At 46.9% G+C, this 25,940-nt stretch overlaps 1 protein-coding gene across 1 annotated transcript in view; it reads left to right on the top strand.

Moving 5' to 3' along the window:
- Positions 1-450: 450 nt before the first annotated feature.
- LOC135013843 (piezo-type mechanosensitive ion channel component 1-like) overlaps positions 451-25,940 on the top strand; it is a gene marked incomplete at both ends in the record, with an annotated part of 39,669 nt that continues 14,179 nt past the window's right edge. The window contains 7 exons of the mRNA XM_063952664.1: positions 451-525; positions 12,228-12,328; positions 12,710-12,839; positions 13,779-13,856; positions 15,098-15,270; positions 15,855-15,991; positions 16,375-16,578. Coding sequence (XP_063808734.1) covers positions 451-525; positions 12,228-12,328; positions 12,710-12,839; positions 13,779-13,856; positions 15,098-15,270; positions 15,855-15,991; positions 16,375-16,578 — 898 coding nt within the window. The remainder of the gene's footprint in view (positions 526-12,227; positions 12,329-12,709; positions 12,840-13,778; positions 13,857-15,097; positions 15,271-15,854; positions 15,992-16,374; positions 16,579-25,940) is intronic.

Below are 25,940 nucleotides of genomic sequence, written 5' to 3'. Positions count from 1 at the left end.
ACGAAAATATATATGTGATATTTTAAGAGATAAAAGGAAACCATGTAATTAAGGGGGACATTTACTAAGCAGTGATAAGAGCGGAGAACTGAGCCAGTCGAGAAGTTGCCCATAGCAACAAGTTGGCACAGAACTAACATCTATAATTTGTATACTATAAAATAATACAGAGCTGCTGATTGGTTGATGGGGCAACTTCTCCACTGACTCACTTCTCTGCTCTTATCACTGCTTAGTAAATGTCCCCCTAAGTCCTGTAAGGGTAGAATGTTAAATAATATCACTTCCCGCTGGACACACAAACCCGCAAAAGTAGGAGCTGTCATTGTACCTGGCTGTTCCCAAAATGTTGATGTGTGCTAAGCTCTGAGCTGAACTGTAGCTGCTCTGCTGGGGCTTATTGTTCCAGTTCATAAATGGCTCCCAATGTCTGTGAATTTTATTTTTCAGGTGAAAAGGATGAGAAGAAGGGGTTAGCTAAAAAGAAGAGTCATTGGAGTCGCCCGTGGTTAACTCATGCTTCAGGTAATTGTCAGTACTTGCCCCCCCCATACAAAGTGTGATGTGTTAACATGTATAAAAGGTCTTCTCAAACTGTAGTGTCCCAGTATGATGGGCAAAAGTGAGGTAACATGGGAACACGAGGGGAAGAGAACATGTGAAGGGATGAGGAGCATGGGGGGAAATCTTACAAAGTGGCATCTGATTATACAAATATACAAGAGTGAATACATAGTTGCAACCGCACGATGTAATGCTATTAAAAAGTAAATGTGCAATTGATAACCTTAAGTAAACATAAACATTTAGGGCGGTATTTTATTATTAGCGCAGCTCATTACCTCGCCCGATGCCGGCACTTATTGGGGAGTTTGTTTCGCCTGCCTGAGGCAGGCAAAACCAAATCTGCGATAAGAAGCCTTTTCTGCAGCGGAGTACACGGTGTTCCACAGGGAATACATTGGGGTGTAGAGTTGGATCTTGATCCGAGGCACCAACAGGCTAAAGCTTTGACTGTTCCCAGGATGCCTTGCACCGCCTCCTCTATAACCCCGCCTCCGGACACTGGAGCTCAGTTTGTAAGTTGGTGCCTGCAGTGCAGGTCCCCTAACAGGGAGGCTGCGCTAGGCAGCCCTGAAAATAGCTTTTTTACAAGACTTCAAGGGCCGCAGCACTTTCTATGTCATTCTGACATGTGGCTCCATCACTTCCCCTGCAGCGCTGCATACTCCCGCGGCCGGTTCCCAGGTACTTGCAGCGGAGGCGCACTGGTTCATAGGCACACCGCTGCTGACACTCTCCAGGATCGCGTGGCTGCACATTAGGGAGGAGGTAAGAGGGTCTCCCAGGCGGGACCCGCAAGTAAATTGCGTTCCGGTCGCAGTCCCAGGAGACGGACAGCGACGCTGGCTTGCACACTGTACTGCACAGGGACCCCAATATATACACCAGGGCAGGGAGCACAGGTCGGATTTAAAGAGATCCATATTACATAGACTCCACAGTACCCGGTGGTGAGGACCAGCAGAGGGGATAAGGCACTAACCTGTAGCCCCTCCCTCAGCTCCAGGCACCATCTACTGCTGGTGTCCCCGCCCTGGAGCTGCATTTCACTCTCTCACACTCCCTGACTGAGATTTCGCCGCCATTTTCTCACATAGCTGCGTTTGGTCTCCGGGACTGTACGACTAAGTCTCCTCTGTAAATCCGCCTGTCTCATCAGCGCTGTGATTTTACAGTCACTTAAGTATTCTACATGTCATTTTAGACAGTGTTAGTTAAGAACAAGTGTGCTTCTGTCTGAACATTTAGTACAAGTGTTCGGAGATATACATCCAGTATCTACTGTGCATTGTTATATCTGTGTATACATAGATTTATATGTGATTTTATTAGTCCAGTGCAGTTTTAATGTTTGTCTGAATTAATTTCTGCATTGTAACTGTGACTGAGTGTGCCTGTATCTGCTGTGTGGATTTCATTAGTGTATCCCACCTATTGCTATCACTGTATTCTGTACCCTGGGGGGCTAGGTGCGTCAGGGTCTCATATATAGTGTTACACAGTATATACTATTTAAGGGGGGTACACACGGAGCAATGTTCAGCTAATGTCTAAGCATTCTGACTAGATTGCTTAGAACATCGCTCCCTGTGTAGGGGTGCCGGCGACAGCAGCTCCCATAATCACTCAGGAGCCACCTTGGCAAGCGTTCTCCAGTATGTTGCATACGCTGGAGTCACGTCTTACGCCCCCTGTGGGACCTCCTGTGCCATTGCAATCACAGATTGTCCCTGTAGTTAATCCACCCTGGGCAGACGCTCTGTCTACTCAGACACAACAATTAAATCAATCTGTGGTGGTACAAAAGCCTACCTCACGCCCGCTGGGGTCAAGAGGTCATCTAAGCGGGCCGCTTCCTCCTCACAATCCACTAACATTTCAGATAATTCTTCTGATGAGGATGGGGAATATACTGATCCGTCAGACACTGAATCAGTTGCTTCTGATGAGGAACCTACAACTCTGGTTGATGTCCCTGACCTGGTGGAGGCTATTAAGCTGATTCTACAAATTGATGATGAGGTAGATCCCACTACTGCGGCTAAGAAACCTGATAAGTTTAAACGTCAGAAGGTTGCTAAAGTAGTCTTACCGCATTCTGACCATTTAATTGACATACATCAGGAATCCTGGTCTTCTCCGGGAAAGAAATTCTCCCTGTCTAAAAAGATGCTAGCTCGTTATCTTATCCCTGCTGAGTTGAGTAACAAATTGGAAAATCCACCGCCAGTAGACTCTCTCATTTCGCCCGTCTTGTGGTGTCATCTATTCTGCCTGTCACCACTGTCATCTCACTGAAGGAGCCGACGGATAAGCGTGTGGAGGGATGCCTGAAGTCTCTTTACTCCCTTACCGGCGCTGTACATATTCCTACTATAGCAGCCTCCTGGGCCGCTAAAGGAATTGAAGCATGGGTTCAGGCTTTGGAGGAAGAGCTACCTCAGGATATAGCTGACACTGCCAGAAGATATCTGTCTCATATTACCACTGCTTCCCACTATATTCAGGAGGCGTCCTCGGAGGCAGGTGTTACGTCGGCCAAGGCGTCTACCACGTCTATACTGGCTCGCCGTATTCTGTGGTTGGGGTCCTGGAAGGTGGACCTGGACTCCAAAAAGACTCTGGAGGTGCTCCCTTTTAAGGGAGACATCCTCTTTGGGGAGGATCTGAACAAAAATGAGACTGACTTGGCGTCTGCCAAGACTGCGTTTCTCCCAAGTACTAATCCTTCTGCTCCGAAGGCTTAGAGTACCACTTTTCGTTCCTTTCGTCCTCCAGGAAAAGCAAAGGGTCAAATTTACCCGAGACAGGCTCGTACTTCCAAAGCCACTAAGCCCAAATCTAAACAATCCTGGGCTGCCCGTCAGCCTGCTTCCAAACAGGACCAGCTCGCTGCATGACGGGGCGGGCCTCCTCCTTGGGGATCCCAGGGTGGGAGGCCAACTTCTACAATTCGCCCAGGTCTGGTTAAAGACCACTTCAGACGCATGGGTATGAGAAGTTGTCTCTCACGGGTACGCAGTCTTTCAAGAGACGTCCCCCTTGCCAATTCTGCACGACTGTTTTTCCTTCGGTTCCGTTAAAAGCGCAGGCTCTACACCTGGTTGTACAATCCCTCCTGGACACAGGAGTGGTAGTACCGGTATATCTGTCCCAGATAGGCAGAGGATACTATTCGATTCTGTTTCTAGTCCCGAAACTTAACGGGTCCTTCTGGCCTATACTCAATCTCAAATCTTTGAACAAATTTGTGAGAGTGTCCAAATTCTGTATGGAAACCCTGCGCTCTATTGTGCTGGCCATGGAACCCGAGGACTATATGGTATCCCTGGACATACATGATGCTTACCTGCATATACCTATTGCCATGTCGCATCAGCAATATCTGCGGTTTGCTATTGGCAACCTACATTATCAATTCCAGGCTCTGCCATTTGGATTAGCCATGGCCCCTCGGATTTTGACCAAGGTCATGGCCGTGATGACTGCTCTTCTCTGCCGTCAGGGTATCCGGATCCTGCCATATCTGGACGACTTGCTGATCCTGGCGAACTCCCAAGAGGTTCTCCTCCGTCATCTGGAACTGACGGTACAATTCCTGCAAGCCCACGGGTGCCTCATCAACTGGAAGAAGTCCTCGATGGTCCCTGCTTGGAGCATGGTGCACCTTGGGGCACTGCTGGACACACACAGCCAAAGACTGTTTCTGTCTCCGGAGAAAGTCCTGAAACTTCAGGACAGGATCAGATGCTTCCTTTCTCGCCAACGGGTGTCGATACACTCGACAATGCAAGTACTAGGCCTTATGGTGTCAGCTTTCGATATGGTAGAGTACGCTCAATTACATTCCCGCCCTCTGCAGAGGTTGATCCTTTCGAAGTGGGAAGGCCTGCCTCATCGGATCAGGTTTCGAATGATCTCCTGGACTCCGGAGGTCCGTCTGTCACTGAGCTGGTGGCTACAGGACCGACAGGGCCGTCCCTTCTGGATCCCCGACTAGGTCCTACTGACTACGGACGGCAGCCTGCGGGGTTGGGGCGCGGTGCTGGAGCAGCACTCTCTCCAAGATCGGTGGACCAAGGAGGAATCTCTCCTCCCGATAAACATTCTGGAATTGCGGGCAGTGTTCAATGCCTTGACTTTTGCCCTGCCTCATATACAGAACAGGCCTGTTTAAGTACAATCCAACAACGCCACTACGGTGGCATACATAAATCATCAAGGCAGCACTCGAAGCCGCATGGCAATGTTGGAAGTGTCAAAAATCCTTCATTGGGCGGAACACCATCTGGCAGCAATATCGGCAGTGTTTATTCCCGGAGTCCTCAAATTGGAAGCGGACTTCCTCAGTCGTCAGGACGTTCACGCAGGAGAGTGTAGTCTTCATTCGGAAGTCTTTCAGCTCCTAGTGGACAAGTGGGGCCTACCAGATGTAGACCTAATGGCGTCTCGACACAATCACAAGGTTCCGGTCTTCGGATCAAGGACAATGGATTCTCAAGCAGCATTCGTGGATGCATTGGCAATTCCATGGAACTTTCGGCTGCCATACGTGTTCCCTCCAGTGTCACTCCTGCCCAGGATACTATGGAAGTTCAAGCAAGAAGGAGGAATACTACTTCAAGTCGTTTCAGCGTTGCCCAGACGGCATTGGTTCTCAGACCTGCAGGGTCTATCGATAGAGCGTCCTCTTCTACTTCCTCAATGCCCAGACCACCTCGTTCAGGGCCCTTGTGTCTACCCGGATCTGACCAGGCTGGCTTTGATGGCGTGGCTCTTGAAGCTTCACTCCTGAGGGCCAAAGGATTCTCAGAGGCGGTTATCCAAGCCATACTGAAAGCCTGCAACCCACTTTGGCACGGATTTATTATAGGGTCTGGAATTCTTACTTCACCTGGTGTGCTACTAAGAATTACGATGCATGTAAATTTAGAACTGCCAGACTTTTGGCTTTTCTGAAACGATGTCTAGACTTAGGCCTTCGTCTGGCCTCACTCAAGGTTCATATATCTGCCTTGTCGTTGTGGTTTCAGAGAAAATTGTGACTATTCCTGATGTTCATACTTTCACTCAGGGTGTTTTACGGATTCAGCCTCCCTATGTCCCTCCTGTGACTCCATGGGATCTGTCTGTTGTGTTGAATGCCCTACAAGAGTCTCCATTTGAACCTCTTGAGTCTGTGGACCTTAAATATCTTACACGAAAGGTCGTGTTTCTGCCAGCTATGGGGTATATGCATTTCCGGGCGAATTGCGGGTTTTTTTCGTCCGTTTTTAAATTCGACACAATTCGACCGTCGAATTCCGGCCGGCGGGTGCCGGAATTCGACATATTCAATAAAAAACGGATTCGACCGTCCCGCTGTCGAAAAACGGACCAATTGACGGATTAGTGCGTCCTGGATTCGACTTTTCCGACGGCGCAAAAATGGTTAAAAAACACCGAAAACAATTGCGTGGGGTCCCCCCTCCTAAGCATAACCAGCCTCGGGCTCTTTGAGCCGGTCCTGGTTGTAAAAATACGGGGGGAAAATGGACAGTGGATCCCCCGTATTTTTAGAACCAGCACCGGGCTCTGCGTCCGGTCCTGGTGCAAAAAATACGGGGGACAAAAAGCGTAGGGGTCCCCCGTATTTTTTGAACCAGCACCGGGCTCTACTAGCTGGAGAGATAATGCCACAGCCGGGGGACACTTTTATACCGGTCCCTGCGGCCGTGGCATTAAATCCACAACTAGTCACCCCTGGCCGGGGTACCCTGGAGGAGTGGGGACCCCTTTAAATCAAGGGGCCCCCCCTTCTAGCTACCCAAGGGCCAGGGGTGAAGCCCGAGGCTGCCCCCCCCATCCATGGGCTGCGGATGGGGGGCTGATAGCCTTTTGTAAAATCAAAGAATATTGTTTTTTGCAGAAGAACTACAAGTCCCAGCAAGCCTCCCCGCAAGCTGGTACTTGGAGAACCACAAGTACCAGCATGCAGGGGTAAAACGGGCCCGCTGGTACCTGTAGTTCTTCTGCAAAAAAAATACCCAAATAAAAACAGGACACGCACACCTTGAAAGTAAAACTTTATTACATACATGCCGACACACACATACTTACCTATGTTCACACGCCGACTGTGTCCACGTCTCCAAGTCTGTCGACGTCTCCAAGAATCCGGGGTACCTGAAAATAAAATTATACTCTCCTAAATCCAGTGTCCTGTTATTATTTGTAATCCACGTACTTGGCAAAAAAACAAACCGCATACCCGGACCACGGACTGAAAGGGGTCCCATGTTTACACATGGGACCCCTTTCCCCGAATGCTGAGACCCCCCGTGACTCCTGTCACAGAGGGTCCCTTCAGCCAATCAGGGAGCGCCACATCGTGGCACTCTCCTGATTGCCTATGCGCGTCTGAGCTGGCAGACAGCGCATCGCACAGCCGCACCATTATCTTCAATGGTGGGAACTTTGCGGTCAGCGGTGAGATCACCTGCGGTCAGCGGGGGACCCTCTGTGACAGGAGTCACGGGGGGTCTCCGCATTCGGGGAAAGGGGTCCCATGTGTAAACATGGGACCCCTTTCAGTCCGTGGTCCGGGTATGCGGTTTGTTTTTTTGCCAAGTACGTGGATTACAAATAATAACAGGACACTGGATTTAGGTGAGTATAATTTTATTTTCAGGTACCCCGGATTCTTGGAGACGTCGACAGACTTGGAGACGTGGACACAGTCGGCGTGTGAACATAGGTAAGTATGTGTGTGTCGGCATGTATGTAATAAAGTTTTACTTTCACGGTGTGCGTGTCCTGTTTTTATTTGGGTATTTTTTTTGCAGAAGAACTACAGGTACCAGTGGGCCCGTTTTACTCCCGCGTGCTGGTACTTGTGGTTCTCCAAGTACCAGCTTGCGGGGGAGGCTTGCTGGGACTTGTAGTTCTTCTGCAAAAAAACATATTCTTTGATTTTGCACAAGGCTATCAGCCCCCCATCAACAGCCCATGGATGGGGGGGACAGCCTCGGGCTTCACCCCTGGCCCTTGGGTGGCTGGAGGGGGGGGACCCCTTGATTTAAGGGGTCCCCACTCCTCCAGGGTACCCCCGGCCAGGGGTGACTAGTTGGATATTTAATGCCACAGCCGCAGGGACCGGTATAAAAGTTTCCCCCGGCTGTGGCATTATCTCTCCAGCTAGTGGAGCCCGGTGATGGTTCAAAAAATACGGGGGACCCCTACGCTTTTTGTCCCCCATATTTTTTGCACCATGACCGGACGCAGAGCCCGGTGCTGGTTCTAAAAATACGGGGGATCCCCAGTCATTTTCCCCCCCGTATTTTTACAACCAGGACCGGCTCAAAGAGCCCGAGGCTGGTTATGCTTAGGAGGGGGGACCCCACACATTATTTTTTTTTCAGAATTTTAACCCATTCCCACTGAAAACCATGCTCTCTCAATTTCAGTCAGTTAAAAAAAAAAAATATTTTAAAAAATATATAAATAATAGTTGTAAATCCTAATAGACAAACCAAGTACCTAATCCCTTCTAATATAAATAGATATGCTATTAGCAATAAAAAAAACACAAAAAAAAACATGTTTAAATTTTTTTTTATTAGATTCCGCCAGCAAAGTGAGGCGGAATGAAATTGACAAATTTACTGTCAAAAAGCACTGTTGTCGAATCGACATTTTTCAATTGAATATACTTTTGTCGAAAAGCCGCATTTTTACCATTGCAGACATGTCGAAATTGTCAACTGTCGAATTTCAAAAAGTCGAATCTGAAAAGTCTGGGTTTTTTTTGTCAAAGTACTGTATTGCATTGTCGAATATATTTTTTGTGTCGAAAATGACCCGTTTTTCGACATTTGCGGCAATTCGACCGTAATTGCATATACCCCTATGTCGGACTTGGGCGCTTTGTCCTGTCGTCCACCCTTTCTGATTTTTCACCGTGACCGGGCAGTTCTTAGAACTCGCCCCAGTTATTTACCTAAGGTGGTGTCATCTTTCCATCTTAACCAAGAGATTGTGGTTCCGGCTTTTATCTCTTCTGGTTTGTCCTCCAAAGAGCGGGCTTTGGATGTGGTACGGGCTGTCCGTATTTATGTGGAGAGGACTGTCTCTCTCATGAGGTCAGATACCCTTTTTGTTCTTTTTAGGTTTTCACAAATGTGGCTGGCCTGCGAATAAGCAAACATTGGACAGACGGATTTGAATGGTGATTGCACAAGCATATGCACAGGCTGGTCTTCCAGCTCCTGCTGCTATTAAAGCCCATTCTACTCTGTCTGTTGGACCTTCTTGGGCGTCCCGCCGAGGCACCTCCGCTGAACAATTGTGCAAGGTGGCTACGTGGTCCTCAGTGAACACGTTCATTAGGTTCTATGCCTTTGATACCTCCGCCTCCCAGGATGCTTCCTTTGGATGCCGGGTTCTTGTGCCTGCTGCGGTGCGTCCCCTCCCATGAGGAACTGCTTTAGGACATCTCCGATGTATTCCCTGTGGAACACAGTGTACCCCGCTGCAGAAAAGGAGATTCATGGTAGACTTACCATAGTTACATGTGTTTCTGCGAGGTACACTGGGTTCCATTGGGCGCACACCCTGACGCACATAGCTTCTTTGGGTTTGTATGGCATTAGCCACTGGTCCCTTCTCCTGTCGTGAGAATGTGGTTCTATGTGACTAACATCTGCCGTCTCTTTTACCTACTACTGCATTGGACTGGTTAAAGAAACTGAGCTCCAGTGTCTGGAGGCGGGGTTATAGAGGAGGCGGTGCAAGGCATCCTGGGAACAGTCAAAGCTTTAGCCTGTTGGTGCCTCGGATCAAGATCCAACTCTACACCCCGATGTATTCCCTGTGGAATCCAGTGTACCTTGCAGAAAGATTTAACTATGGTATGTCTACCATAAATCTCCTTTTTTTTTTTTTCATGATTGCTGCTGCGAAAGCACATAGGTCCGCAACTTTTCGTGGATACAATGTGAAAAAACTGTGATACAATGAAGAAAATTTACAAAAACTCCAGTTTCTTTACAGCATATTTTTTTTTTTTTTTGCAGTTAATAGGATAGCCCCCTTAGTATAAAAGGGACATGTAGTGCAATGATCATAAAGAGTAAGACCATATAAAACCATTAGTACTGTATATAGATAGTAGAGGATCAGTACCAGTATATAGATGTAATTTCATTTTTGGAATTTGAAGAGTTCTCTTGAGTAGGACTTAATTGAAGTGAGATGTGTCACATATAAGGTTACATTGCTTCTGCGTGGTGCATGTACTGTAGGACAGAGGTTTGTACAGGCGGATGGGAGGAGACAGCAGAACATGGACACTGGTAGGTACGGAGTAGGTGTGCCAATGTACTTTACGGATCAGTGCAAAATTCTAGTTTTATCTAGTGCTATGGGATTACTGACCTATGAGAGGATGGAGGGGGAAAATTTTTAGGGATGTCCTTGGTGGATGTGGCACCACTATTACCACTCTGCAAATGGACTTAGCTTGGTCTGATCTCATTCTCTATACTGTTAATGGGAAGCATTTAGCTCCTCCCAGTTTCCCATCTCAGAAGCGCATTTATTGCTACATTTATCCCCGTGTAAGACAAAGGGGTATACTCAATTAGCAGCGATAACGGACTTTTCGCGTGAAAAAACAGACTTTTCCAGCGAAACGCAATTACAGCCTATTCAATTTTCCTGGAAAATTTATCGGTGATCATTTTTTCACTAATTTCACTTCACCTACTCTGAAGCAGGTGAAAAGTTGGGAAAAGTCACTATTTTAAGGTAAAAATGTTTGGATATGGTACAGAACTCCTGGGACACACCCCTTAATGACTAATTAGGCACGTTGAGGTTTTTAATTATTTTTAATTGGCCAATAATGACATGTCATTTTTGGGGTGAAAAAGTACAAAGTGATGGAAATTGGGGTTCAAGGTATGGGACAGGTATATTGGGGTGCTTTATGAGTGGGACAGGTGTTTTTAGGCTTGCAGATGGGAGTAATCGGTCTGTTTCCACTTTTTTTTTTTAAGTACCCTAAAATGACCCAAATATATACTTATACCCATTTTCATGTACCCCAAATTTAATGAGAGCATTTATTTTGCTAAAAAAAACTTGCTTTCTATAATTTTTTTGCATTTTAAAAAAAAATGCATATAACAGCCATTTCACACAATTTAAGTCCCCAAAAACGCTCTAATGTGATCTCTAACACACTTCTCTTCTGTTTTCCTATGTTAGTTTAGCATTTTTTGGGGTACAGGCTGATTTCCCCATTTTCACCTGCACTTTTCACTGCAAGAATTTTCACGTGAAACCCGTTGGGAATTAAATAGGTCGAAAAACGGAGCATTTTCGCCCGATTGCCGCGAAAAATTTTCGGACAAAAAATTGCCGCGAATTTGCGGATAATTGAATACCCTAGAAAGCGTGAAACTCTGTATGGAGAAATGACTGTGCCAGTGTCCCCTCACTTTCCTGATTAAGCCGTAACTGAGGGTAAACGATCGTGTCTTGTACAATGAAAGTGGTGGTTGTATAGTGTTGGGAAGGAGGATTGTGAAGTTATACTTGCATTTTTGTCCAGTGCGACGATCAGATTTACAAACCTGGATTGCAGAGGCCTCCCCTGGGAAAGGAGCATCTGGGTGTCTTTGACAGGGACCGGGCAGAGCATCTAGGCACATTGGTTCCCATCCAAAAATGTTTTGTTCTGAGCATCAGTGCTGCTTATAAAATAAGCTTTGCAGTAACTTTAATAAGGAAAGAGTCACCTTTCTGTAATGACATGTCAGCATACAGTTTAATATAAGCGAATAAATGTCACTAGCTATAACAAAGAAAATCTGACAATTTAAATGTGTCTTCTGGATGACCGGATTGCCCGGTGTGAGTCTGGAACAGGCAGAATACCATTCTGCGGAGAGGTTTCCATCTGTCAACCTGTTGTCCTTGTTGTTGTCCGTGTTCCTGTAAGTCTATAGCGCACTGCTGCATAACCGGACCTGCATAAAATACCTTACCTTACATTAATGTATAAAGCAGGGACCACGTAACTCTTCCCCATACAGGAAAGGGGGCAGCTACATGGTGCAGGCTGTATACAAGGGGTACTCAACTAACTGCCTTCCAGCTGCTGTGGAACTATACATAACAGCATGCCCTGCCCCATTTTAAGCATGCTCTATTCACAAAACTGTGGCAGGGCATGCTGGTATGTGTAGTTCTGCAGCAGCTGTTGGGCCGCATGTTGGAAATCCCTGCTGTAAACCTTTCATTTGCTGGCACTGATCTCCCTGTGTTTCTCTGAGATGGTCATGTGATACAGGAAGAGGTCATGTGATGTGGTAGTTGGATTCTGTAGGCAATGTATAAGATCAGTCTGGTTCTGTTTTATGCTTGCTAATATGCTATTTTGTCCCAACTTTTATTAGTGGTTGTGACCATAGAGCTAGCTTGTGGCATAAAACAAAGTAAGGGACGGACTGGTTATGAAGCAGGGAGGAACTGGGGGCTGTAGGTGAAGGCTGGGTGGGCATTCTGTTGCCCATCACTGTCCTGATGTATATACTTCAGCACAAACCCTTTACGCTGTGTGTGCGTTTCATTGTTGCATTTCCCACCCTCTCCCAATCTCTCCGTTCTGTCTCTGGCAGTGTTGCATTCTGGAGATTATTATTTGTTTGAGTCGGATAGCGAGGAAGATGAGGAGTCCACTTTGGAAGATCAGAAACCACCCAAGCAGAGTGCCTTCCAGGTAAGGAGTCCATATTCTATCAATTAATGCAAAAATCCACTGAACTAAAATGTAATAAAAAAAAATATGAATCGGTGTTCATTTGCATTTGTTAACATTTTTTTATAAAAAATAAAAATAATTTTATATAATGCACTTTAATACTAATGAGAAAGTAAAAATGTCATTAAGACTGCAATAAATCGTAGGATCTTGATGTCATGTATTTCCTATGAACGGTTTATTCTGTTTCTAAAATTTTAACTTTGATCTACAGTTTTGAGTAAAATTCACAATTTTACCACTGGGCAGAGAATCTAAAATTTTCTGAATGAAGTAATGTTTCTAAACTAGAAGCAGCATTTCTTTCCAAACATTAACAGATGTTGTGTGCCCGTTTAGTTGGCGTATCACGCCTGGGTCACTAATGCCAAGTCAGCTCTGAAGGAGAGGAAGAGACAGCAGCAGCAGCAGCAGCGAAGGGTTGAAGCAGAAAAGATGGGAGAAGAGAAGAAAGGAGCAGCTACACCAGGTGAATGAGTGCCTGAGAATTGATGATGAGTGCAGGGTAAAAGGGCTTGAGGATTGGCTGGGGCAGGATCTATTCATTATTCTAACCTCACTGGGGCGTTTCCAGAAAGGTCAGACACCCCTATCTTTTCTCATTGCAGGAGGTGGCCAGTAATATTATGCCTACATTTAATTGCTATTCCCGATTCAGTCTTGTAACGAAAATCTGAGTTAACCAAAAATGTAGAGCTTGACTAAAAATGTTACATCTGTCTATTCTAGCATTCACTATTACATGTTTACCGCTCAGGGTCGGTTATATAAATCTCTGGGCTCAGTACATGCTTTTGGGGCCCTCATTCCCACCGGGAAGGTACTGGCTGGTCGCCCATCTGCTCATCCCCCCTCCTGTGTCTGTCCAGGCCTATCCCGGGGAACACACCTACCTTGTCTATCTTCTGTGGCTCCTCTTTCCGTCTGCAGCGCAGCGTGACATCAGAAAATCACGCACACTGTGCCGCAAATAAAAAAAAACCTTTATGGCACTGACTGCTGATTCCGAGCTCTCTCTTCATGCCTCTCTCTTCACTGAAGAGGCACAGGCAGGCTGGGCAGGTACTGGCCTGGACTCTGTGGCCGGGCCCCTAGAAGTCTTGGGTTCTGGCTGAGGTGTCCCCCCTCTAGAACCCCCCCGTCACCAGACCTGTTACAGGTCTCGGGAATATTCCAGAACTATTGGCGGGGGAAACATTTTCTATGCGTCCTGCACCTTAGACTTCCTGTCTGCAAGTTTGAAGAACATCGTAGGGATCCCCTTCTTCATGGTCAACCTCTTCTGTCACATGATGTCAGATTTGACCATGGAAGTGTGTGCAGCACTGAGACATTATAATTACTGTCATTTTCTGGTTCACTTGTGTTGAGCTTCAATTTGATCTGTAAATTTGTATCTGAATCTCAGGGGCGCAAGCGCTGACTGGCAGCCAGGAGATATCCGAAGACGCAGCTGAGGAAGAGGAGTTACTGGAGAGGGAACAAGGTGAGCCATTGACGCAACAATTTTAAACATTTAATATACGGTTTCGATACATTTCTAAATCTCAGATACATATCACTGACAAGTCATTGGGTGGGATTCAAATGACATATCACGCCCAATTTCCTTTCTAAAATGATCTCCGTTATTGCACATATTGCGCCCATAGTAATCAGGTTTAGCTGTGTAAACGGGTGGGTGCCTCCCTGCTCTGGGGGTAGCGAGCTGAAATAATGATACCACGCTCCTGAGGGCATAAACAGAACGGGTGTGGAAAGGGGTAAAAAGAATTGAATCCCGCCCATTGTGTCCACCACAAAATAGATGATCCACTGCTCATACAGGTGCAGAATTGTAATTAAGATCCCCCAGTTATCCCATTACTATCAGGGGTTGCTGCCCTTTAAATGACGCCATGGTGTCTAAATCCCTGCAGTTCCTGTGGGACTTTCATTGTCTTTCATAAATCCTACTGATGGTGTAATTACCTAAATTACATACAGAAGAGTCTATGGGGACTAGTATACTGAAAACATGGTGATCTGTTATAGCAACTTTTTGAATACGATATTTAACAGACGAGTCCCTCTCAGGGTGTATTTCATCTGTTCTCAGTGTTTCATATGAAACAATTCTGTATATTTGGAGACATGAATGAAAACATGGAGACATGAATGATAATGTAACTATAAAAGATAATTGCTGTTTTGAAAACACAGACATTAATTGTTGTTTTGAGTACATTAATGAGATTTTCTAGGGGAGAGAACTGCACTTAAACCCTGCAAAGCAGGAAATCTTACCCACAACATGAGGATTAATCTCTGCAGACTGTGTTATTGTAGGACAGTGAATCATGTGTGCTCCGCTACAGATTGCAGAGCACCTTTTACTATGGGAAATAAAGAAAACTCTCTACTTATAAAGCAGTCTACTCTGTTGGCTTCTTTCTTACTAGCCATATTTTTATGAGCGGGAGAGGGGAGATATGTATCAAGCCTTCTAAAAAGTGGTCAAGTGGATGACCGATCAGCTTCTACCTATCGTTTTGTAGAATGTGCTTGACAAATGTGACCTCAAAGTTCTTTGGTTGCTGTGGGTAACTTGTCCACTTTCCACACTTTAGCAGGCTTGAAACATCTCCCCCTTGGTGTGAAATGTCTGGGTGATGCCACCTTCCCTCCGTAGCTTTCTTGTTGTGCTGGCTGCGGAATGACCTATACTTTGTCCTCTCTCTCCGACAGGGAGAAGCAATGTTGTGCAGCGCATACTTGATATTTTGAAGTTCCTTTGGGTCCTCTTTCTTGCCATGTTGGATGGACTGATAGACTGGCTGGGCGCTCTCACCAAGCAGTATGTGGATATGTCCACCGTCTTGTGGGTTGAGCGATACATTTTAACGCAAAAACTATCAAAGGTAAAAACTAGTTTCCTTATTTGTGTTGTGTTTTTGTTTATTTCTAATTGAGTTAGTTAATTAGTTGCAATAGAGAGGAATTCTATCTTGGAGTTACCTATCACTCATTACCTGCACACCGTCCATTGTGGACTAAACAAATACTCAGGCTGTCATTGATCTTTGATCTTCCCGCTGATATTGGTATAGCCCACAAATCGGCTCCCTTCACATGTATAGGTGACGGATGCACTTTAAACATAGAAGGGGCGACCACCCTATATATTATGTTATAATATTTACCTGTGATGTATCCATGCGGTAAGGATAGAGCAAGAGGCCTATTACTGCACTGTAGAGGCCGAGAACTGGTAATTCTGCAGGAAGCAAACATCATCAGGCGACATACAAATAATGACCTTATGAACGCGTTTTGCCTGGAATGTAGAATGCGTGGTTCGATATTTGTTGGTGAACATCCCTATTAAGCAGTAGTTACCCTACAAAGAAGGTTGTTATTGATACAATATATAATAGAGAGCTTTAACTTAAATTGGCATATGGTATTGCCTTATTGTTTGCTGTATTTCCCAATTCACTCTTAGGGGGAGGATGTGAGCCGAAAAGATCCAGTTTCTCTCTATGAGACTGGGCAGGACACAAGGGAACCTGACACTACCACCTTACCCTCACCACCAGCTTTGAGTAAGGGAGTTGACTCTCAGACCAGCATGGGATCCAGGTGGGTGAAGACGTTGGAGGGAGTGTAGTGATTATGTGTAAATTCTGTTAATAAGAGTCTGAAAATATAAGATAAATTGTAATGGAGAATCATGTACACAATACACAGGGGTCATGTTTTACAGTGGGGAGGGGGCGGGTGCTGGATCATTATAGATCCAGCACCGCAGACCACATTCCATTGTAATGTTTTAAAAGGGGGACGGGACAGAGAGGGCCAATGAAAAGCCCCAATCACAGACACTGCAGCTTCCCATTTTCCCTCTCTAGTTGTTATAGTTTTGGTGGTGCAGCTTCAGAGAGAGACCGTGCAATTGGGTAATGTTCTGTTCTTACTTTTTCCCCTGAACCCTGGGTCTGTGCTATGAATTGCTTGTCTATCAGTGGATGCGAGGTAGAAGAGGAGGGGCTCAGCAGTGCGCCAGAGTGTGCCGACATAATCACCCCGCTCAGCACTGGATACAACACACGCTCTAACAGCATGGAGCAGGTCTCCGGGGGCTGGGAGGAGACCGCCTCAGGGAAAGGCTCTCAGGAGATACAGCCGACAAAGCGTTCTCGCACGGCTAGCGAGTTATTACTCTGCAGGTGAGTACTGATGGGAGAGGGCCTCCTTTATCATCCGTGTATGGAATTTATGTCCCATCTATTGTGTACTGCTGTGAACTGGTTAATATAACCTTAGAATTGACAACTGACACGTACATATGTCATTTATATCCTTATATTTGTGAATACTGATGTTATTCACTTATACGGTCTGCAAGCTCATTGTATGGAAGCTAACACTTTTATATGTTACAGTAAGGAGCCTAAATGATTCCTGTTATAATGCACAAGTGACTGTAATAAATTTGTATTGGATGAGTAGGGACATATGGCCATATTCAGACCCTGTCGCAGATGGCCGAAAATCGCAGATGGCCCCTACAGTCACTAGTGGAGATACAATGCCTGTACTTGTGTTACCTATGTGAGAGAGCCCTACAGTCACTAGTGGAGATACAGCGCCTGTACTTGTGTTACCCATGTGAGAGAGCCCTACAGTCAGTAGTGGAGATACAACGCCTGTACTTGTGTTACCCATGTGAGAGAGCCCTACAGTCACTAGTGGAGATACAACGCCTGTACTTGTGTTACCCATGTGAGAGAGCCCTACAGTCACTAGTGGAGATACAGCGCCTGTACTTGTGTTACCCATGTGAGAGAGCCCTACAGTCACTAGTGGAGATACAACGCCTGTACTTGTGTTACCATGTGAGAGAGCCCTACAGTCACTAGTGGAGATACAGCGCCTGTACTTGTGTTACCCATGTGAGAGAGCCCTACAGTCACTAGTGGAGATACAATGCCTGTACTTGTGTTACCCATGTGAGAGAGCCCTACAGTCACTAGTGGAGATACAATGCCTGTACTTGTGTTACCTATGTGAGAGAGCCCTACAGTCACTAGTGGAGATACAACGCCTGTACTTGTGTTACCCATGTGAGAGAGCCCTACAGTCACTAGTGGAGATACAATGCCTGTACTTGTGTTACCCATGTGAGAGAGCCCTAGAGTCACTAGTGCAGATACAGCGCCTATACTTGTGTTACCTATGTGAGAGAGCCCTACAGTCACTAGTGGAGATACAATGCCTGTTCTTGTGTTACCCATGTGAGAGAGCCCTACAGTCACTAGTGGAGTTACAATGCCTGTACTTGTGTTACCCATGTGAGAGAGCCCTACAGTCACTAGTGGAGATACAGCGCCTGTACTTGTGTTACCCATGTGAGAGAGCCCTACAGTCACTAGTGGAGAAACAGCGCCTGTACTTGTGTTACCCATGTGAGAGAGCCCTACAGTCACTAGTGGAGATACAACGCCTGTACTTGTGTTACCCATGTGAGAGAGCCCTACAGTCACTAGTGGAGATACAGCGCCTGTACTTGTGTTACCCATGTGAGAGAGCCCTACAGTCACTAGTGGAGATACAGCGCCTGTACTTGTGTTACCCATGTGAGAGAGCCCTACAGTCACTAGTGGAGATACAACGCCTGTACTTGTGTTACCCATGTGAGAGAGCCCTACAGTCAATAGTGCAGATACAATGCCTGTACTTGTGTTACCCATGTGAGAGAGCCCTACAGTCACTAGTGGAGATACAGCGCCTGTACTTGTGTTACCCATGTGAGAGAGCCCTACAGTCACTAGTGGAGATACAACGCCTGTACTTGTGTTACCCATGTGAGAGAGCCCTACAGTCACTAGTGGAGATACAACGCCTGTACTTGTGTTACCCATGTGAGAGAGCCCTACAGTCACTAGTGGAGATACAACGCCTGTACTTGTGTTACCCATGTGAGAGAGCCCTACAGTCACTAGTGGAGATACAACGCCTGTACTTGTGTTACCCATGTGAGAGAGCCCTACAGTCACTAGTGGAGATACAACGCCTGTACTTGTGTTACCCATGTGAGAGAGCCCTACAGTCACTAGTGGAGATACAACGCCTGTACTTGTGTTACCCACGTGAGAGAGCCCTACAGTCACTAGTGGAGATACAGCGCCTGTACTTGTGTTACCCATGTGAGAGAGCCCTACAGTCACTAGTGCAGATACAATGCCTGTTCTTGTGTTACCCATGTGAGAGAGCCCTACAGTCACTAGTGGAGATACAATGCCTGTACTTGTGTTACCCATGTGAGAGAGCCCTACAGTCACTAGTGGAGATACAGCGCCTGTACTTGTGTTACCTATGTGAGAGAGCCCTACAGTCACTAGTGGAGATACAGCGCCTGTACTTGTGTTACCTATGTGAGAGAGCCCTACAGTCACTAGTGCAGATACAGCGCCTATACTTGTGTTACCTATGTGAGAGAGCCCTACAGTCACTAGTGGAGATACAATGCCTGTTCTTGTGTTACCCATGTGAGAGAGCCCTACAGTCACTAGTGGAGTTACAATGCCTGTACTTGTGTTACCCATGTGAGAGAGCCCTACAGTCACTAGTGGAGATACAGCGCCTGTACTTGTGTTACCCATGTGAGAGAGCCCTACAGTCACTAGTGGAGATACAACGCCTGTACTTGTGTTACCCATGTGAGAGAGCCCTACAGTCACTAGTGGAGATACAGCGCCTGTACTTGTGTTACCCATGTGAGAGAGCCCTACAGTCACTAGTGCAGATACAATGCCTGTACTTGTGTTACCCATGTGAGAGAGCCCTACAGTCACTAGTGGAGATACAGCGCCTGTACTTGTGTTACCCATGTGAGAGAGCCCTACAGTCACTAGTGGAGATACAGCGCCTGTACTTGTGTTACCCATGTGAGAGAGCCCTACAGTCACTAGTGGAGATACAGCGCCTGTACTTGTGTTACCCATGTGAGAGAGCCCTACAGTCACTAGTGGAGATACAACGCCTGTACTTGTGTTACCCATGTGAGAGAGCCCTACAGTCACTAGTGGAGATACAGCGCCTGTACTTGTGTTACCCATGTGAGAGAGCCCTACAGTCACTAGTGGAGATACAGCGCCTGTACTTGTGTTACCCATGTGAGAGAGCCCTACAGTCACTAGTGGAGATACAACGCCTGTACTTGTGTTACCCATGTGAGAGAGCCCTACAGTCACTAGTGCAGATACAATGCCTGTACTTGTGTTACCCATGTGAGAGAGCCCTACAGTCACTAGTGGAGATACAGCGCCTGTACTTGTGTTACCCATGTGAGAGAGCCCTACAGTCACTAGTGGAGATACAACGCCTGTACTTGTGTTACCCATGTGAGAGAGCCCTACAGTCACTAGTGCAGATACAATGCCTGTACTTGTGTTACCCATGTGAGAGAGCCCTACAGTCACTAGTGGAGATACAGCGCCTGTACTTGTGTTACCCATGTGAGAGAGCCCTACAGTCACTAGTGCAGATACAATGCCTGTTCTTGTGTTACCCATGTGAGAGAGCCCTACAGTCACTAGTGGAGATACAACGCCTGTACTTGTGTTACCCATGTGAGAGAGCCCTACAGTCACTAGTGGAGATACAGCGCCTGTACTTGTGTTACCCATGTGAGAGAGCCCTACAGTCACTAGTGGAGATACAGCGCCTGTACTTGTGTTACCCATGTGAGAGAGCCCTACAGTCACTAGTGCAGATACAATGCCTGTTCTTGTGTTACCCATGTGAGAGAGCCCTACAGTCACTAGTGGAGATACAACGCCTGTACTTGTGTTACCCATGTGAGAGAGCCCTACAGTCACTAGTGCAGATACAATGCCTGTTCTTGTGTTACCCATGTGAGAGAGCCCTACAGTCACTAGTGGAGATACAATGCCTGTACTTGTGTTACCCATGTGAGAGAGCCCTACAGTCACTAGTGGAGATACAATGCCTGTACTTGTGTTACCCATGTGAGAGAGCCCTACAGTCACTAGTGGAGATACAATGCCTGTTCTTGTGTTACCCATGTGAGAGAGCCCTACAGTCAGTAGTGGAGATACAGCGCCTGTACTTGTGTTACCCATGTGAGAGAGCCCTACAGTCACTAGTGGAGATACAACGCCTGTACTTGTGTTACCCATGTGAGAGAGCCCTACAGTCACTAGTGGAGATACAGCGCCTGTACTTGTGTTACCCATGTGAGAGAGCCCTACAGTCACTAGTGCAGATACAGCGCCTGTTCTTGTGTTACCCATGTGAGAGAGCCCTACAGTCACTAGTGGAGATACAACGCCTGTACTTGTGTTACCCATGTGAGAGAGCCCTACAGTCACTAGTGGAGATACAACGCCTGTACTTGTGTTACCTATGTGAGAGAGCCCTACAGTCACTAGTGCAGATACAATGCCTGTACTTGTGTTACCTATGTGAGAGAGCCCTACAGTCACTAGTGGAGATACAGCGCCTGTACTTGTGTTACCTATGTGAGAGAGCCCTACAGTCACTAGTGGAGATACAGCGCCTGTACTTGTGTTACCCATGTGAGAGAGCCCTACAGTCACTAGTGCAGATACAATGCCTGTTCTTGTGTTACCCATGTGAGAGAGCCCTTCAGTCACTAGTGCAGATACAATGCCTGTACTTGTGTTACCCATGTGAGAGAGCCCTACAGTCACTAGTGGAGATGCAATGCCTGTACTTGTGTTACCTATGTGAGAGAGCCCTACAGTCACTAGTGGAGATACAACGCCTGTACTTGTGTTACCCATGTGAGAGAGCCCTACAGTCACTAGTGGAGATACAATGCCTGTTCTTGTGTTACCCATGTGAGAGAGCCCTACAGTCACTAGTGGAGATACAGCGCCTGTACTTGTGTTACCTATGTGAGAGAGCCCTACAGTCACTAGTGCAGATACAATGCCTGTACCTGTGTTACCCATGTGAGAGAGCCCTACAGTCACTAGTGGAGATACAGCGCCTGTACTTGTGTTACCTATGTGAGAGAGCCCTACAGTCACTAGTGCAGATACAATGCCTGTACCTGTGTTACCTATGTGAGAGAGCCCTACAGTCACTAGTGGAGATACAGCGCCTGTACTTGTGTTACCTATGTGAGAGAGCCCTACAGTCACTAGTGGAGATACAACGCCTGTACTTGTGTTACCCATGTGAGAGAGCCCTACAGTCGCTAGTGGAGATACAGCGCCTGTACTTGTGTTACCTATTTGAGAGAGCCCAACAGTCACTAGTGGAGATACAGCGCCTGTACTTATGTTACCATGTGAGAGAGCCCTACAGTCACTAGTGGAGATACAATGCCTGTACTTGTGTTACCCATGTGAGAGAGCCCTACAGTCACTAGTGGAGATACAGCGCCTGTACTTGTGTTACCCATGTGAGAGAGCCCTACAGTCACTAGTGGAGATACAATGCCTGTACTTGTGTTACCCATGTGAGAGAGCCCTACAGTCACTAGTGCAGATACAATGCCTGTTCTTGTGTTACCCATGTGAGAGAGCCCTACAGTCACTAGTGCAGATACAATGCCTGTACTTGTGTTACCCATGTGAGAGAGCCCTACAGTCACTAGTGGAGATACAATGCCTGTACTTGTGTTACCCATGTGAGAGAGCCCTACAGTCACTAGTGGAGATACAATGCCTGTACTTGTGTTACCCATGTGAGAGAGCCCTACAGTCACTAGTGGAGATACAGCGCCTGTACTTGTGTTACCCATGTGAGAGAGCCCTACAGTCACTAGTGGAGATACTTGCTTACACTTGAGGCTAGAACTTGCAGGCTTGCTTAGGTTCAACTCTACATCATCCTCTATGACCATTAACAAGCCATTATAAGTGTAACTTTAATGCACATTGTAGAAAAATAGGATTTTAATTACCTACCGGTAAATCCTTTTCTCGTAGTCCGTAGAGGATACTCTGGTTCCATTTAGTACCATGGGGTATACACTGGTCCACCAGGAGCCATGGGCACTTTAAGAATTTGATAGTGTGGGCTGGCTCCTCCCTCTATGCCCCTCCTATCAGACTCAGTCTAGGAAACTGTGCTAGAGGAGACGGACATACTTTGAGAGAAGGATAGATAAGGATAGTGGTGAGATTCCGAACCAGCACACACAACAAGAGGAAAGCCAAGCTAACCAAACTTGAAAACAGGAACAGGAACAGCTAAACCAAACAACAATACTTAACCAAGTAACAGTGCAGGAAGAAACGAAGCACTGGGAGGGCGCCCTGTATCCTCTACGGACTACGAAAAAAGGATTTACCGGTAGGTAATTAAAATCCTATTATCTTACGTTGAAGACAGTCACACTGTTGGCCTTGGCTTCAGCGAGACGTGTGTCAGAGCTAGGGGCGTTGTCTCACAAGAGCCCCTACTTAATTTTCCATGAGGACAGATCTGAAATCAGAACCCGTCAGCAATTCCTTCATAAGGTGGTGTCCGCGTTTCACATCAAATAACCTATGGTGGTTTCGGCTGTTATGGACACCTCTGCTACTTCAAAGTCTTTGGATGTTGTGAGGGCTTTGAAGGTGTATGTAAAGAGGACAGCTCGTCACAGGAAATCTGACTCGCTGTTCGTTCTCCATGATCCCAATAAAATTGGGTGTCCTGCTTTTAAGCAGTCCATTGCACGCTGGATCAGGCTCACTATCCAGCATGCTTATTCCACGGCAGGCTTGCCGGTTCCGAAATCTGTTCAGGCCCACTCGACTAGGTTGGTGGGTTCGTCTTGGGCGGCTGCCCGGGGTGTCTCTGCTACTTGGTCAGGTTCGAACACGTTTGCCAGTTTTACAAGTTCGATACTTTGGCCTCTGACGACCTTCAGTTTGGTCAATCAGTTCTGCAGGAACCTCAACACTCTCCCACCTAGTTTGGGAGCTTTGGTACTTCCCCATGGTACTAAATGGAACCCCAGTATCCTCTAGGACGTAAGAGAAATTTAACATCTACCTCCTGTAATGGTTCAAACCAGTCTGACTGGAGGAACTGCAGCACCAAATTGAGATCCCAAGGTGCCGTAGGAGGCACAAAGGGAGGCTGGATGTGCAGAATACCTTTCAAGAACGTCTGGACCTCAGGAAGAGAAGCCAATTGTTTCTGAAAGAAAATGGACAAAGCCGAAATCTGGACTTTTATTGAGGCCAGATGTAGGCCCACATCCACACCCGACTGCAGATAAAGCAGGAAACGTCCCAGATGACATTCCACCGCGGAATATTTTCTATTCTCACACCAAGAGACTTATTTCTTCCAAGTACGGTGATAATGTTTACACGTTACCCCCTTCCTGGCTTGGATCATAGTCAGGAAGACTTTGTCAGGGATGCCTCTCCTGGCAAGAATCAGCCGTTCAACTTCCATGCCATCAAACGTAGCCGTGGTAAGTCTTGATAGACGAACAGGCCCTGTTGCAGAAGAACCTCACGAAAAGGGTAGAGACCACGGATCTTCAAAGAGCATCTCCAGGAGGTCCGCGTACCAGGCCCTTTTTTGTCCAGTCCGGAGCAATGAGAATTGCTTGAACCTTTTCCATTCTTATTCTTTTCAGAATTCTTGGGATCAGAGGAAGTGGAGGAAACACGTACACTATCTGATATACCCATGGAGTCGTTAGAGCGTCCACCGCCACTGCCTGTGGGTCTCTCAACCTGGAACAATACCGCTTGAGCTTCTTGTTGAGACGAGAGGCCATCATGTCGATCTGTGGATAACCCCATCGACTTGTCAAGCACCTGAACACTTCCGGGTGCAGGTCGTGTCTGCTGACGAAGTCTGCTTCCCAGTTGTCTACTCCCAGAATGAAGACCGCCGACAACGCTGCAGCGTGTTTTTCTGCCCAGAGGAGAATTCTTGACACCTCTGACATTGCTGCTCTGCTTTTCGTTCCGCCTTCTCGGTTTATTTACGTCACTGCCGTCATTGTCCAACTGGACCTGAATAGCCAGATCTTGAAGAAGATATGAGGCCTGCAAAATGGCGTTGTATATAGCCCTGAGTTCCAGAATGTTAATTGGAAGGACGACTTCCTGACTTAACCATCTTCCTTGAAACTGCACCCCCTGGGTGACAGCTCCCCAACCTCTGAGGCTTGCGTCCATGGTTAGCAGAATCCAATTTTGAATCCCGATCCATCGGCCCTCGATCAGGTGAGAAGTCTGTAACCACCACAGAAGGGAGATCCTGGCCCTTGGCGACAGGTTGATCCTCTGGTGCATGGAAGATGTGATCCATACCATTTGCCAACAGATCGAGCTGGACGGGCCGTGCATGAAACCTTCCCGTACTGAAGAGCCTTGTAAGAGGCCACCATTTTTCCCAGAAGGTGAATGCATAGGTGCACCGATATCCGGGTTGGCTTCAGGACATCCCGAACAATCGACTGGATTACCAATGCCTTTTCCAAGAGAAGAAACACTTTCTGTGATTGTGTGTCCAGTATCAATCCCAGAAATGGGAGCCTCCGTGTTGGCTCTAAGTGAGATTTCAGAAGATTCAGAATCCACCCGTGATCCAGGAGTAGTTGGGTTGTGAGGCCAATGCTGTTCAACAACCTCTCCCTGGACGGAGCCTTTATCAGAAGATCGTCCAGGTATGGAATTATGTTCGCTCCCTGATTGCGAAGGAGAAACATCATCTCTGCCATCACCTTGGTGAAACACCTCAGTGCTGTGGAGAGATAAATGGCAGGGCCTGGAAGCGGTAGTGATAGTCCTGCAGTGCAAACCGTAGATAAGCCTGATGAGGCAGCCAGATCGGAATGTGAAGGCACGCATCCTTGATATCCAGAGACACTAGGAATTCCCCCTCCTCCAGACCTGAGATCAACGCTCTCAGAGACTCCAACTTGAACACTCGTAAGTACGGGTTCAATGATTTTTAAATTCAGAATCTGCCTTACCGAACCATCCGGTTTTGGTACTACAAACAAGTTAGAATAATGTCCCTTGTTTTGGAGATGAGGTGGAACTGGAACAATGACCTGCGTTTGTACGAGTTTTTGAATGGCATCCTGTAAGGTTATACTTGCCTCCTATGAAACTGGTGAGCCTGATTTGAAGAATCTGTGAGGGGGGAGTTCCTGAAACTCCAGTTTGTAACCCTGGTAAATAAGATCTATGACCCAGGGATCCTCGCATGATGTTGTCCAGATGTGACTGAAATGTTTTAGTCGGGCTCCCACCTGCCAGTCTTCCAGGCATCGCAGTCCACCATCATGCTGAAGGCTTTGCGGAAGCAGAGCTGGAGCTCTGTTCCTGAGAACCGGCAGTTGCTGGTTTGCGTGGTTTACCTCTAGCTCCTCTGTTGGCAGTAGAAGATCCTCTTGCTTTGCCCTTAAACTTGGCAGTCTGAAAGGACTGCAGAGTAGGTCTTCCTAGTTGGGGAAGCTGCAGAAGCAAGATATGTACACTTAACCGATGTAGCTTTGGAGATGCATTTGTCAAGTTTGTCTCCAAATAAGGCCTCTCCTGTGAAAGGTAGGCCTTCCACGCCTTTCCTGGAG

This window comes from Pseudophryne corroboree, unplaced genomic scaffold (assembly GCF_028390025.1).
Source record: "Pseudophryne corroboree isolate aPseCor3 unplaced genomic scaffold, aPseCor3.hap2 scaffold_2771, whole genome shotgun sequence".
In the NCBI taxonomy this organism is placed as follows: domain Eukaryota; kingdom Metazoa; phylum Chordata; class Amphibia; order Anura; family Myobatrachidae; genus Pseudophryne; species Pseudophryne corroboree.
Note: the sequence above shows the minus strand (reverse complement) of the source record. Positions and strands in the feature narration are given on the sequence as shown.